The following is a 13,393-nucleotide window of genomic DNA, read 5'->3' on the forward strand; positions in this document are numbered from 1 at the left end:
TTTTTTTTTTTTTTTTTTTTTTTTTTTTTTTTTTTTCTTCCTTATTTTATTTCAATACTTTAATCATTAGAAAATGGGTAAAGGAGTTGTTGAGGAAGTAATGAATAGAAACCAAAAGTCAATTAAGAGTTTGTTTGCTTTAAATAATGCATTACGCCCGTTATTTTACTACTTATAACGTAAGATAACATCTCTTATAGATTTTTTTACTTAAACGACTCGTAGGATCTAAAATTCGGATTTGATACCTGATAGCTTTACGTTGATTATCTCGTGGCTTTATTACAAACATAATCGACCATCTAAAACGTCATTGTTTTTACTTGAAAAAGACTGAGTATTAAAAATACCCATAAAGTGACCCTATTGATTGAGTTGAAAAATGCATACACATAAAAATATGACTGTGATATGACCTGAAACTTAGCTTGTGCTCTATTTTTTTTTTCTCGGAATATGCATCACTTTCGTACCTATAGTCTCGTGTACATCGTTATCATGCTCATAAAACTTACTAAATAAGCTTTCGTACTCCCTAGACTTCATCGCGTGCAAGCATATTAAAAACGAAGGAAATGCACCATAGAAAATATTTCATGCATAAACATCGATCATCGAACTTATCCATAACGTATTCAAACAAGTCAATCATGCAATTTAGCGATCTGCCCATCAACAATATCCAAATATATATTCAAATTTTATGAACATATCAAACATATATATTGATTTATTTATAGAAATAATGGTAGAAATGTGTGGTTTTTAATATTTATTATGATATTCACTTGATTTCCAATATTAATTCTTAGATATGCCCCTCGATCTGTTAACAAAGGGAAATGACCCTGTCTTTTGGTTTGTTACAAACAAAAAGTAACGTGTCTAGTTTTTTTTTAATTAATATTATAGATAAAAATAGTTGAATAATGTCAAGTCCACTACTAGCCAACATTATCCACTTACGCCCATTACGTATCGCCGTCAGCCTCACGATTTTAAAACGCCCCTCTTCACCCATGTTGGACCTCATAATTCACCCCATTCAGACTCAGCTGGCACACTGCTTGATATCATTTGTAACCGTCCAAACCCACAGTTGGTAGATATTGTTTGGTTTAATCCGTTATGTATAGCCATAAGTCTCACAATTTAAAACGTAAACTCAAATTAATCGATCTAATTTCAATTTATTTTTTATAATTTTTTTTAATGTTTAAATTAGACTATATAATCTTGATTAACTCTAACAAATATTTTCTAAAATCATATTTATTTTCATGAAATTTAGGTAAATATGTTAAATATTTAGTAAAGTTGGTATTTAAAAATGGTGGGAATAATTTGATTAAACCTATGAAACTTTAATAAAAGAGAATTTAAAGTGAGCAATTTAATGAAAATAATATTATATATATTAAATAATAGTTTTTTAAGTTTTGAGAAAATTATATAATATTATGGTCGGTGTGTTTTTTTCGAAAACCCAACGAAATTTCCGGGAAACCGGAGGCGGAAACAAACATCCACAAACCACGGGAATTATTTTATTATTCTCACCCACCTTCACGCCTTACTTCCTCACCAACCAATCAAATTTTGTATTTCATCCATCTTTTTTTTTTTTTTTTTTATTTAAGTCGTTGCACACTTCGATTTTTTTTTAATTAGATATTAATTGAAGCCCAGGTGTTGGACATATCCTAAGGCCCAAAAAGTGGAAGCCCAAAATGGAAATCCAAACTTGGGTTAGGTAGGCCCAATTTTAGCTTTAAAATGTAAGCCCAAGCCCAAGCCCAACTATAATTTTTTTTTTTTTTAATTGAGTTTGGTTGAATTTTTTAAAAACTAAAAATTTGGGTTGGTTCGTGTGTGTAGATTTTTTTTTTTTTTTTGTCGAGTCAACTTGACTAACCTGAAAATAAGGTTACAACCCAACCCAACTCAACCCTATGCCGCTATTAAAATTATTACGAAGATTAAGAATATTTGACATTTGGAACTAATATTAATGATGAGTTTTAAATTGAATAGACCCGTGTTAGTTTGTGAAGACTAACTTCACTCTTAGAGCTAGTTCATGTCACGCACGTAACATGGTGGTTCATGGAATGGCTAGATTTTCAAATCATTATCTGAATCCTAACATAGTCGATGAACGGTAACAATGATACTCATCCCCGAATTTATCGGATCTTTTGTATTATACATATAACATAAACAAGTAAATCTTAAAATAACGATACTATTAATCCATCAATCAAAAAAATACTCATAAGGGAAGAACCCATTTTGGATGCTATCTTCAATCTCAAAGCCTCCAGCTGCTTCGTCTACATTATTGATGTTCTTCCATGACACCCTATTGCTGTCCTCGACCGATGGGAGCTGCACGATGCCTGCTAAATACGACGACGACGAAATAGGGACGGGTGCTGCCATATCAAACGTCTGGTTGATCTTTGTTGTTCCTGTGGTGATCTCGTCTAGCTTGCTTTTATAAAAGACTCTGCACAAAACCCAATCCTCCTGGTACGAGCAAAACTTAGTAAATCAAACTAGTTTTAACAATGATATATGCTTAAACTAATTGAATTATAGTTCGTTCATAAGGACCTTTGGAGGCATATGAGGGGTTTGAATCCGAAACTCGTGCATAATCCAACCCGTCTTGATCCCATTTGGAGCTCTTTTTCTATAAAACACCAAAGTCTTTCTCATCCCTATAACTTCACCCGTCTTTGGATTCATCACCGTTCTATCTTTCCCAGTTGCTTTCCAATATCCTTCTAGTGTTGCACGGTTCGCCCTCTGTCCCGTCGCATATTTTCTATCCCGAAAGGTAAAGAAATACCACTCATTTCCATTCAACTTAGTTGCCTCTGCATTCAGATTCAAAAATTTTTTTTATAACTTTGTCGAGATCAGTCACATATTATAATTTACACTACCTTTTTTTAATTCAGTACCGTTACAGAACTTTAAAACTAGTAATTGATATCTTATCAACGAGCTATGCTCAAATTGGAAACCATATTTTATAATTACAATCCAAACCATCCTTCATCCATATCCTAATTCTTACACTCAACAATGTTCATACGTGGGGGAGAAACATTCCTATATTAAAGTTATCCTTCATCCTTATCCAAATGATTATGAACAGACACAATAATTGTTTATTTGTTTGTGATGAATTATGGTATTATTAGTGTTTGAAATTAAGTGTTAATGAAACAATTAGTTGATAATTAATTTAGATTAAGTAGTGATAAGAGAGAAGAAGTACCAGGAAGATGCCATGGCTCACAAGTATGCAAGTCAATCTCCATCAAAGTTCCCTTCAAAGCTTCTTCATTTGTGATCTTTTTGTACAAATAATGGCACACTAACTCCTCATCGCTCGGATAAAACCTAAACCCGGGTGGAAGTGTTGCTCCAACGTCTTGTAATCCCATTCTCGTAATTTTTCTTGAAAACCCTAAACCCTAAACGCTCTACCAAAGTTTTAATGTCGAGAATTCTTCACTTCCGAGAAGTGCTTCGACCTATATATACATATGCATGTGTATATATATATATGTGTGTGTGTGTGGAGGTGGGCAAGTGGCTAAAGAATATTGAAATTAAAGTTAAATTGAGTTGAAATTTGATATGAAAGCGTGTGTAGAAAGAGAGAAGGTGGCATGAAATTTCAACGCAAAAACCGTGTTTTTAAGAGTTTTAGATTTACATTACTAAGTTCCAAACAAAAACTAAGAGTGCTACGAAATTTCTCTTCAAAAGAGAAACGTCTAATTCAAGCATAAAGAAATTTGTGCAAAAATTTCAAAAAAAAAAAAAAAAAAGTATCGAATCTTTCTATATAAAATAATTTCTTCGAGATTTAGCTCGTCGAGGTTTATTGTGTATTACAACTATGTATGGTTTGTCAAAGTTGGTCTTCGTTCCTTTTGACGTAGAGTAAAGAGGGTACGTATATATTATCAATATCTTGAAGTGTAATAATCTAAGCCCGTCACTAATAGATATTGTTCGTTTTGACCCGTTACGTATCACCGTTAGCTTCACGATTTTAAAACACGTCTACTATGCAAAGGATTTAGCCTTACTTCAATCAGTGTCTCGCACAGTCTAGTGACTAGCCTTGATACCATTTGTAAAAATCCAAGCTTACTACTAGAAAATATTGTCCGTTTTGGCTTATTATGTATCATCATCAGTCTCACGATTTTAAAACGCATCTATTATGGAGAGGATCTAGCCCTACTCCGATCAATGTCTTGCACAGTCCGATGACTGGCTCTGATATCATTTGTAACCGCTCAAGCCCACCACTAGCAGGTACTGTCTGCTTTGGCCTGTTACATATCACTATCAGCTCACGGTTTTAAAACAAATCTACTATAGAGAGGGTCTAGCTTTACTCCGACCAATGCCTCGCATAGTCCAGTGACAGGCTCTAATACCATTTGTAATAGTCAAAGTCCACCGTTACAAGATATTGTCTGCTTTAGCCCATTACGTATCGTCGTATCCCTCACAGTTTTAAAACACATCTTTTAGATAGAGGTTTCCACATCTCTGATAAGGATCTCACAAAACTGTTCAAAACATAACATTAGAATTTACGTAATTCTAATTACTCGTGCTAGATTTTCTCCTCGGATCATAGCATCAAGTGTTTTTTTTTTCTTTCTCAAATTTAAAAGTTCGATGACGTATAACTCAACCATAAGTTCTAAGCTTTCCCATTAGTTCAAAATTCAAAGTTTGTTTTCACACCTCACTATTTGTTAATATTGATATTGAAATTGAAATGGTTAGTCAAATAAATATATCTTCCCTTATATGATATAAGAATAAATTCCCTTTCAAAGTTATTCCAAACAAAAAGTAAAAAACCAGACAAAACATTAATGTCATGCTGTCACCTTCCTCTTTCTCTCTCTCTCTCTCCAAATATACACCTCACTTTCACACAAATATGAATACATGGAAGCTACTTTGCAACGTTCCGATTATATAAGACACAATATCGGTTCTTTAAGAATGTTTTGTTCTCACTTATATGGTAAAACCAATGAAAAAGAATGGGTAATTCACGACCTATGCTCAAGATTTAGAATTTAGATTCAGCACCTAATGCTTGATGGCTCGACCCATGCTCAAGATTTGAAATTCAGGTTTGGCACCTAATAGCTCAAACATTCCCTTATAACATGGTCACGTTACTTACCCATTTCTTACTTTTCAAGATGTTTGTCTTCACTCACATGCATCACAGGAGGTCACTCAACATAAAACCGCTCCAAAAAAACACGTTTAACCATGAAATTTCAATTATTTGTTGCTATTTGATACGTTTCTTTATTAGGGTTCGTCAAATTATAATGTTTTACTACCCTTTATTATTCATATTCTTTATGTAGCAAAAGTCCTACCTTTATTTCTTTATAGTATTTATAGAACCTTTATTTCCTCCCGCTTACCTCTGTAACGAAACTTACAAGACAAGTAACATCATGAAATGGCGTAAAAGTCGTTGTAGATCCAATAATGTTAAAGTTAAAAAGGAGATGGAGAGACGTCACGGTCTATATAAAATACATGCAAAAATTTTCTTGTTGTCAATTGATTTGAAGATAGAACTCCGTGTTTATACAATATAATGTTAGAATACGTAAAACTCAAATGAATATTCGATCAAAGTCAAAGAGACCTATATTATGACCAACATAAAAGAAGATAGGCCGAGAAGAAAGTGCACGTCACCTACTAAAAAAACGTTGGAGAAACACGTCGAGTGCTACTATTATAAGCTATTTTATAATGAGAAATAAAAGGCTCGAGTTAAAACCTTAAGAAATAAAATCTTCGATCAAAAGGTCAGACGTTCACTTGAACCGAGCCATTGACTCGCATGTAGCTAGTGCTTAGCCCGACGAATATTTGGGGACTTTGGTTTAGTTCACCCTCGGCCTCATTTATAAATGTTTAGTTTTTTTTTAATGATTTAAAAAAAATAATAATGATAATAAAAATAAAAAAAAATAATTCAGATTCCGTACTTAATGGTACCCAACATTTTTTCCAACATGATCACATTACATACTTCTCAGTTCTCACTTTTAAGAGTGAAGACTATCTTCATAGACGAATACGAGCCTTTATATACTACACGGGATTGTTTTTTTTTTAATTTATGTTTAAATCAACAAATCTCAAGTTATGATATTAATAAACGATAATTGAGTAATTATAATTGTATGCAATGTGAATTTGTTTAATTTTATTTTCGTCATTCAATTTTAAAAAGAATATATTTAATAATTTTTTTATAATTTTAATGTTTGTCTAAAAATTAATATTATTAATTTAAATTTTTGTAATTAGTTTCAAAGCAAATTTTATTTTATTAAAAACTGCAATATTTTATAAAAAAAAAAATCAACGGTCGAGATCGTTAGTGAGTGTGAATGAGTTGACAAAAAAATGTATAATTAATTATTATTATTATTATTAATACAATGTGTGTCGAAAGTATAATAATACATTTAGTCAACCACGATGAGAACGTGGCATTGACTGAGTCAAATAAAATGGACTTTGAGAAGGACACCTCAGCATCCTGACAAAGCTTAGCTGGAAAATAGATCTCAACAACTGTCGCCAATTTTCATTCAATTCCACGTCCTCACCATTTACATATATATCAGATATTTTTTTTTAATTTTAATTATATTATAACTTTTAGGTTTATGTTATTTAAACTTTGAATTAAAACCTTTAATATTTTATTTAAAAAATAGCTCATTAAAATCATTCGGATAAAAAAAAAATCACATGATAATATTTTACTAACACATGAACAATATTTTAAATATTTATAATATTTAATATTTAAATTTATTAAACTCTACTCCAATTAACATTAAAATAAGCATGAAATTAAACGTTTAAGATAAGATACGTTAAGAGATAATATTTTTCAAATAAATTACAAGAAGTGATAATATCAGTAAGCTATACTCAAAGTCGGTCTGTTCTACGCTCCCAATATATAAAATTATTTTCCACACAATCAAGCAAGAAAGTAGGTTATTGCTTAATTAAGCCACCCAAATTATTTTGTTGTCCGCTAATGATTTGAACGTACTTCAAGATGTATAAGTACGTTAATTAAAGTGATAGATCGATCATCGGTTGAGTTATGGAGTCCATATCAGTATGTTTCTACATTTATTTTATTTTATGTATAATACGTTTTAACAGATATTAGTTTAAAATAATGTTTTAAAAATACTTATGAATTATTTCATTTTTTTATTTTCTCTCTCGTTTATTTCGTTTCTCGTTTTAAAAAAATTATTAGAATGGTTGTAGTAACGAGCCTTTACATAAATTTAACACGTACAAAATGAATGCAAAGCTCGAAAAGTACCACGAACATTTAATATAAATTTAATTTGTGACAAATGTTTGTGAAAAAAAATTAAAACATAAAATTGTGGATAAAGGAAAAACAGCTGAAACAATTTAATCGCCTGTCGTGTCCGGGGCAACAAACTCAGCTGAAAGTCATGTCCTTCTGTCCGGTCTTAACTCTAAAGAAATGTCTGCCTCTATTAAATAATATACACTTATTTTTTGCACAATTATTTTAAAATAAAATAAAAATTCATTTCACCCCGACATTTTATTTTTATTAAAAATAAAATTTTAAATAGACTACGAATAACACAAACTAACCCAACCCGAAAATTTTATGGTCAGATGGATTGGGTTGGATTCACTATCCAATCCATTCCACGAATGGTAGAAATATTGACATACAGACGAAAATGATGAAAATTTATTTATTTTTTTTCTATATAAGTTAAAAATATATTTAAATTTGATTTAACCCGTAACTCACTCCAGTTTAAATAATTTGTTAGGTTAAATATAATTATTATAAATGAATTAAATAAACTGGAGTTTATAAAAAATATTGTAACATCCAACTAAACACAAAATGATTAGATATTGAAATCAGATCTAGGATTATTTAATCATTAAAATAAGATTAATGGATGAATAATCGAACAATATTAATGACCCATTAATAAGGGAAACTCAAAGTCAATGAAATAATTAAATACCAACATTTATTTTATGTTATCATGATCTGTCATTTTTCATTAACTATTTATAGCTTCTACTGACAAACATAAATAAATTAATAAAATTAATAAAAATAATATTTCCAAATTAGTCCTAAAATAAAAATAATAATGAGTAAATAGTTTTTTTTTTTTTTTTTTTTTTTTTTTTAAACTAGTTTGTCAGTGAGGGTTTCCACACTCTTATAGAATTAAACCGCCTTATGTCTAGCTCTGATACCACTTGTAACAGCTCAACCTATCGTAAGGAGATATTGTCCGTTTTAGCCCGTTATGTATTACTGTCAACCCTACAGTTTTAAAATTCATCTGCTATGGAGAGATTTTCACATCCTTATAAGAATAATTTGTTCCCTTCTCAAGGGAACCTAACATCCTTGTGTCTGGCTCTGATATCATTTGTAACAGTCTAAACCAACCACTAACAAATATTGTCTGTTTTAGCTCGTTACGTATTATTGTCAACCTTACAATTTTAAAACATGTCGTAGAGATTTCCACACCCTTATAAGGAATAATTTGTTCCTCTCTCAAGGGAACCTAACATCCTTTCTGATACACCACACCATATATTAGAGTTTCTACCCTTTTATAAGAAATTATCCATTCCTCTTTTAAGGGTGTCTAGCATTTTTCGCTGACACACCGTCCCATGTCTAACTTTGATATCATTGTAACAACTCAAGTCAACTGCAAGCAGATATTGTTCATTTGAGCCAATTATGTATTTAAAATGCGTATGCTAGAAGAGATTTCCAGTAATACTCCGCTCCCGTAGTAGATATCACAACTGTTTCATTTTCATTAGTCACTATATAAAATGAAAGGGAAAATGACACAAAATGTGAAAGCACGATGCTATCTTATTAGCTTGGAATTTTCAAAGCTATGATTTAGGGTTTATGATTAAAAAAATAGCAAGTGGCCATTCTCCTTCACATTCTAAAACGCCAATAAAACGCCCACCTTCCACCATGTTTTTCCCCCAACATGCATTCACCTTCCGACCAATATTCTCCGGCAAGCTACCGTAGCATAGGCACCTTGCGTTGTAATGGAAGCCGTCATAGATCAACTGGCGGCGGTGGAAGCGGTGGAAGCAGCTGCCGATGATCGGAAGTCACGTAAGAAGCAGCTGAGTAGAACTTCTTCTTCCGACAGCGATGAAATGTATTCCGGCGGATCTCCTAAAGGTAAGTTTAAATATATATATATTTGTGTCAAATATATTATTTTGATATATATAAATATTTTTTTTTTGGATCAGAAATTTTGAAATTAGGTGGCAAAGCGATTGCTCCAACTGGGGAAGCGGCTGATATCATTTTCATCCCTCATGTGATCGACAAGACACTTATTTTAAATCGTGGCAATAATAATTCAACTCCGCCGCCGTATGATGTCTCCGACATCGGTGGTGGTGGTGGCGGCGCTGTCGGCGATGGATATCCAAAACCCATTGAAGGTGAACAAGAATTAGACTTGCAAACTCTTTACAAGTTACCTGATTCCCACAACTTCTACTGCCCCACTTGCAAATGTTGTATTACTAAGGTGATCATTCGCCGTGACCCTCCATCGCCGCGGTCGGATGTTACACCAACGGAGATACGGCCGCGGAGTCCCGGACCAGATGCTGGAAGAACTGATGTTCGTGACGACGTGTTCAATCCCGAAGGAGACCATGGTGGAAGGATCGATGTCTTATGCAGCAATTGCTTTAGTTTCCTTGCTCCCATTGGTAAAGCTCTTTTATTTCTAGTCGTTATGGATTATTAATCTCTATAATAGTATGATATTGTTCGTTTTTTTGAGATCGTACATCGATTGGGCGGAGAACGAAGCATTTTTTATAAACGTGTGGGAACCTCTCCCTAACATATGCATTTTAAAACTGTGAGAATGACGACGATACTTAACGAGTCAAAATGGACAATATCGGTTAGTAGTGGGCTCAAGCCATTACAAATGGTATCAGAATAAGACACCGGGCGGTGTGCCAGCTGACCCTAAAGAGGGTGGATTGTAAGATCCAATCTCAGTTGGAGAGGAGAACGAAGCATTGTGTGGAAACCTCTCCCTAACAATAAGCGATTTAGAACCGTGAGAATGACGGCGATACTTAACGGGCTAAAGAGAACAATATCTGTTAGCGGGAGCTCGAGTCATTACAAATGGTATTGGAGCTAGATATCGGGCTATGTGTCAGCGAAAACACTAGCCTCCAAGGAGGTGAATTGTGAGATCACCCTCGGTTGGAGAGGGAAACAAAACATTACTTTATAAAAGTCTAGAAATCTCTCTCTAACATACGCTAAAATCTAGTGATTTTTGTTTGTTTCTAACATTTTTTTCCTTATTTTAAGGTAAATGGATGTCTTCTCTATTTCGTCGGGAGAAGCCACAATTTCCGGCTGAAAAAGGTATTATAAACCCTTATCTTATTATTCATAGTTTAAAAGTTTTATTTTTTGAAAAAAAAAAAAAATTGAAACTTTGAAACTGCAGCACCCCCAGGAACTGATACTACAAGTGGTGCTGGTCCATCTACAACTCCCGGTGAACCAGACATCAAAGATGAAGGTCCTCCCTCATTCGTCATCCCGATTCCTCCCGGTGATGGCGGTGAAAGGTTAGGCCAAACAGTGAGCGGAGGCAGAAGTTTGGAGATAATGAAGAGTATCGTGTATGGAGGTTTAACCGAAGCGATCACAAGTTTGGGCATAGTAACCTCTGCAGCAAGTGCGAGTACTCCAACGGGTAAAATTTTAAAGTCTCGTTCGATAATCATTTGAATACGAGTTAAGAGAGCTAACCCATTTGTTCTAACGACGTAAACGTGGTGGATTTGCAGAGAACATCGTAGCTTTGGCATTGGCCAACTTAATTACGGGACTTATCGTCATCACAAACAATGTAAGTATAGAATTACACATAAATATTAATCAATCAAGTTTTTCAAAAGTTTAGGGACAAAAATGAAACAAATAAAAAAAAAATGTCAACGAGACCAAAGAACATAAACCCTAAATTGAATCGGGTCAATTTTACAGATCTCTGGGCTGAAGTCAAACAAACTCAAGAAAGAACCGAACGAAAGAGGTGAAGCAAAAGTAGATTCATACGAAGAAGCCTTAGGAGACAGACAACATTATCTTCTTCACTTCACAATCGCCATGCTATCATTCTTAATCTTCGGGCTTCTGCCTCCTCTCGTCTACGGCTTCTCGTTCCGTAACACCGACGACGGTGATCTCAAGCTCGCGGCGGTGGCAGCCAGCTCCCTTCTATGCATTGCTCTACTTGCGATCGCAAAAGCTTATGCTCAGAGGGCACGAAATTGGCAAGCCTATGCCAAAACCCTAGTTTATTACATTACTCTAGGGTTTGGGGCCTCAGGTCTGTCCTACTTAGCCGGCAAGGAGTTTGATAAGCTTCTTGAGCAATTTGGCTGGTTTAAGGGTGACCCATTGCCTCCTACTTTGTCGCTCCCTAATATGGACTTTGCAACTCCTACATGGGGATCCATATGAACCATATATGCTTCCAAATGTTTCAAGGTGTTTTCATTGTTTGTTGTGGGAAGATTTTTCAAATGATTAGGAATGATTATCTGTTTCAAGTTTCGTTCTATAATTTGATGGTTCGAGTTTCTAATTTCACGAGTAGATCTTGAGCTTTGCTCCTAACCCTTTACATATTAATTAAGATGCAAACGTTAATACTAGAGAGTAAAAGATTGTAGTACGTGCTTGTAACGGCCTAAATTCACTGCTAACAGATATTGTCCTCTTTAACTTTTCCTCAAAGCTTTAAAACGCGTCTGCTAGGAAAAGATTTTCATACCCTTCTTATAAAATGGTGTATCGTTCTCCTCCTCAATTGATGTGACATATCACAGTGTTTCATGCCACATGTACACAACACGACCATATAGGGTAGCCAAAGATAATTAATCTCTAAGACTAAAAAATCTCTAAGCATACCCTTATGACCTTTTAGTTCAAATTTAGTTTAATGCAAAAACTTAGATTTTTTTATTTTGTGAAAATTGATAAAAAAAAAATGTTTTTTTGTAATTGTTGCGGCGGCGGTGGCGGCGGCGACCAGCTGTCTACAACGAATATATTTAAAAATGTCCGTAACGTCAAATGAATGTGAACCGTAGAACTAGGCAACGGAGAAACGGGTCTAATTCCATATCCATCGTGCGGTGAGGATTCAAATCTATAAATACGAAATTAATATATTTTTAAAAAGCGACAAACATAAACAAAATAAAAAAAAAAATAATAATTATGTCACCGTTTATTACGTGGACGTAACCAATGACAGCATGACAGATGGACTGACACCACATACTTTACATCTGACTAATTTATGGTTATTTCATATTAAATTACTAATTTTAGTCTCTTTTATTTTTCTTCATTTAAATCATAGTTGGATTTGTTAGAATTTTAATATACAATCATAATCTAAATTAAAATTATTAAAAATATAATTTAGTTGAGCAATTTTTATATATATATATATGGTAAATGAAGTGAATCCTATTGTCAACATCTAACGACCCTACATAACATACAAATTGTTTGAAAATGTTTGTCTCATAGGTTGATATTGTTGTAGGGTCAAATGGGGACTCCAACACTCAATTGAGATAATAGAATGAGAAGTGGGAGATATATTTAAGGGTCCGATGCAGAGAACATAGGACTGCCCAAATAGGAGAGACAAAAGTAGGCCATAGATCTATATTAAGTATGGTATCATAATTAATCAAGACGGATCTTAAAGTTACATTCTCCACTGTAAAAGCAGTCTCTATTTATACACTTCAAGAATGAACGAGATTTCATTATCACATCTCGACCCTCGAATCAAATGTGGGTATATTATTATTTGATCAAATTACTCGAATAAGATTTTTTTTTTTTTTTTTTATATTTTAGAAAATGATGAAGATATTTGTGTAATGTTAAATGATATTAATTAATGAAATCTAAATAATTCATTATTATGATGGAAGGCTGATCTTTATACATTATGGGTAGTTATGATTAATAGCTGTTGATATTTTAAACTATTATTTTGTCTCAACCTTAATTTAATGCTTCTGCTACCAACTTCACTGCATCATTTTGTGGATGCCAATAAATGATTTACACGTGTCCATAGTATTGACTATATCACGTGATAATTTAGTAAAGAAATCGCTGGAAATA

The 13,393-nt window shown here is 33.3% G+C and overlaps 2 protein-coding genes across 3 annotated transcripts; one reads left to right on the plus strand and one right to left on the minus strand.

Moving 5' to 3' along the window:
- Positions 1 to 2,057: 2,057 nt before the first annotated feature.
- On the minus strand, positions 2,058 to 3,548 carry LOC111488130 (NAC domain-containing protein 21/22-like). The gene is made up of 3 exons (XM_023135785.1): positions 3,290 to 3,548; positions 2,617 to 2,882; positions 2,058 to 2,529 (listed from the first exon to the last, which is right to left on the minus strand). Exons 1-3 carry the CDS (start codon positions 3,456 to 3,458, stop codon positions 2,257 to 2,259), a joined length of 708 nt encoding a protein of 235 aa, XP_022991553.1. The 5' UTR covers positions 3,459 to 3,548; the 3' UTR covers positions 2,058 to 2,256.
- A 5,547-nt stretch (positions 3,549 to 9,095) lies between these two features.
- LOC111488504 (membrane protein of ER body-like protein) lies at positions 9,096 to 11,818 on the plus strand. Of its 2 annotated transcripts, none has more exons than XM_023136265.1 (6): positions 9,096 to 9,358; positions 9,433 to 9,906; positions 10,532 to 10,588; positions 10,683 to 10,925; positions 11,020 to 11,081; positions 11,219 to 11,818. In XM_023136265.1, the coding sequence occupies exons 1-6, from the start codon at positions 9,220 to 9,222 to the stop codon at positions 11,696 to 11,698; spliced, it is 1,455 nt and encodes a 484-aa protein (XP_022992033.1). In that variant the 5' UTR covers positions 9,096 to 9,219; the 3' UTR covers positions 11,699 to 11,818. The 2 variants fall into 2 exon arrangements, with proteins under 2 accessions (XP_022992033.1, XP_022992032.1); XM_023136264.1 differs by having other exon boundaries at positions 9,098 to 9,358; positions 10,674 to 10,925.
- Positions 11,819 to 13,393: the final 1,575 nt, after the last annotated feature.

Source organism: Cucurbita maxima, unplaced genomic scaffold (genome assembly GCF_002738345.1).
Source record: "Cucurbita maxima cultivar Rimu unplaced genomic scaffold, Cmax_1.0 Cma_Scf00013, whole genome shotgun sequence".
Taxonomy (NCBI): domain Eukaryota; kingdom Viridiplantae; phylum Streptophyta; class Magnoliopsida; order Cucurbitales; family Cucurbitaceae; genus Cucurbita; species Cucurbita maxima.

Excerpts from the sequence above, each read along its gene's own strand:
- LOC111488130 (XM_023135785.1), bottom strand. The coding sequence starts at position 3,458 with ATGGGATTACAAGACGTTGGAGCAACACTTCCACCCGGGTTTAGGTTT. Across the intron at positions 2,883-3,289 it reads TGAGCCATGGCATCTTCCTG|AGGCAACTAAGTTGAATGGA; the intron begins GTACTTCTTCTC and ends ATCTGAATGCAG. Across the intron at positions 2,530-2,616 it reads CCCCTCATATGCCTCCAAAG|GAGGATTGGGTTTTGTGCAG; the intron begins GTCCTTATGAAC and ends TGCTCGTACCAG.
- LOC111488504 (XM_023136264.1), top strand. The coding sequence starts at position 9,220 with ATGGAAGCCGTCATAGATCAACTGGCGGCGGTGGAAGCGGTGGAAGCA. Across the intron at positions 9,359-9,432 it reads TTCCGGCGGATCTCCTAAAG|AAATTTTGAAATTAGGTGGC; the intron begins GTAAGTTTAAAT and ends TTTTTGGATCAG. Across the intron at positions 9,907-10,531 it reads TAGTTTCCTTGCTCCCATTG|GTAAATGGATGTCTTCTCTA; the intron begins GTAAAGCTCTTT and ends CCTTATTTTAAG.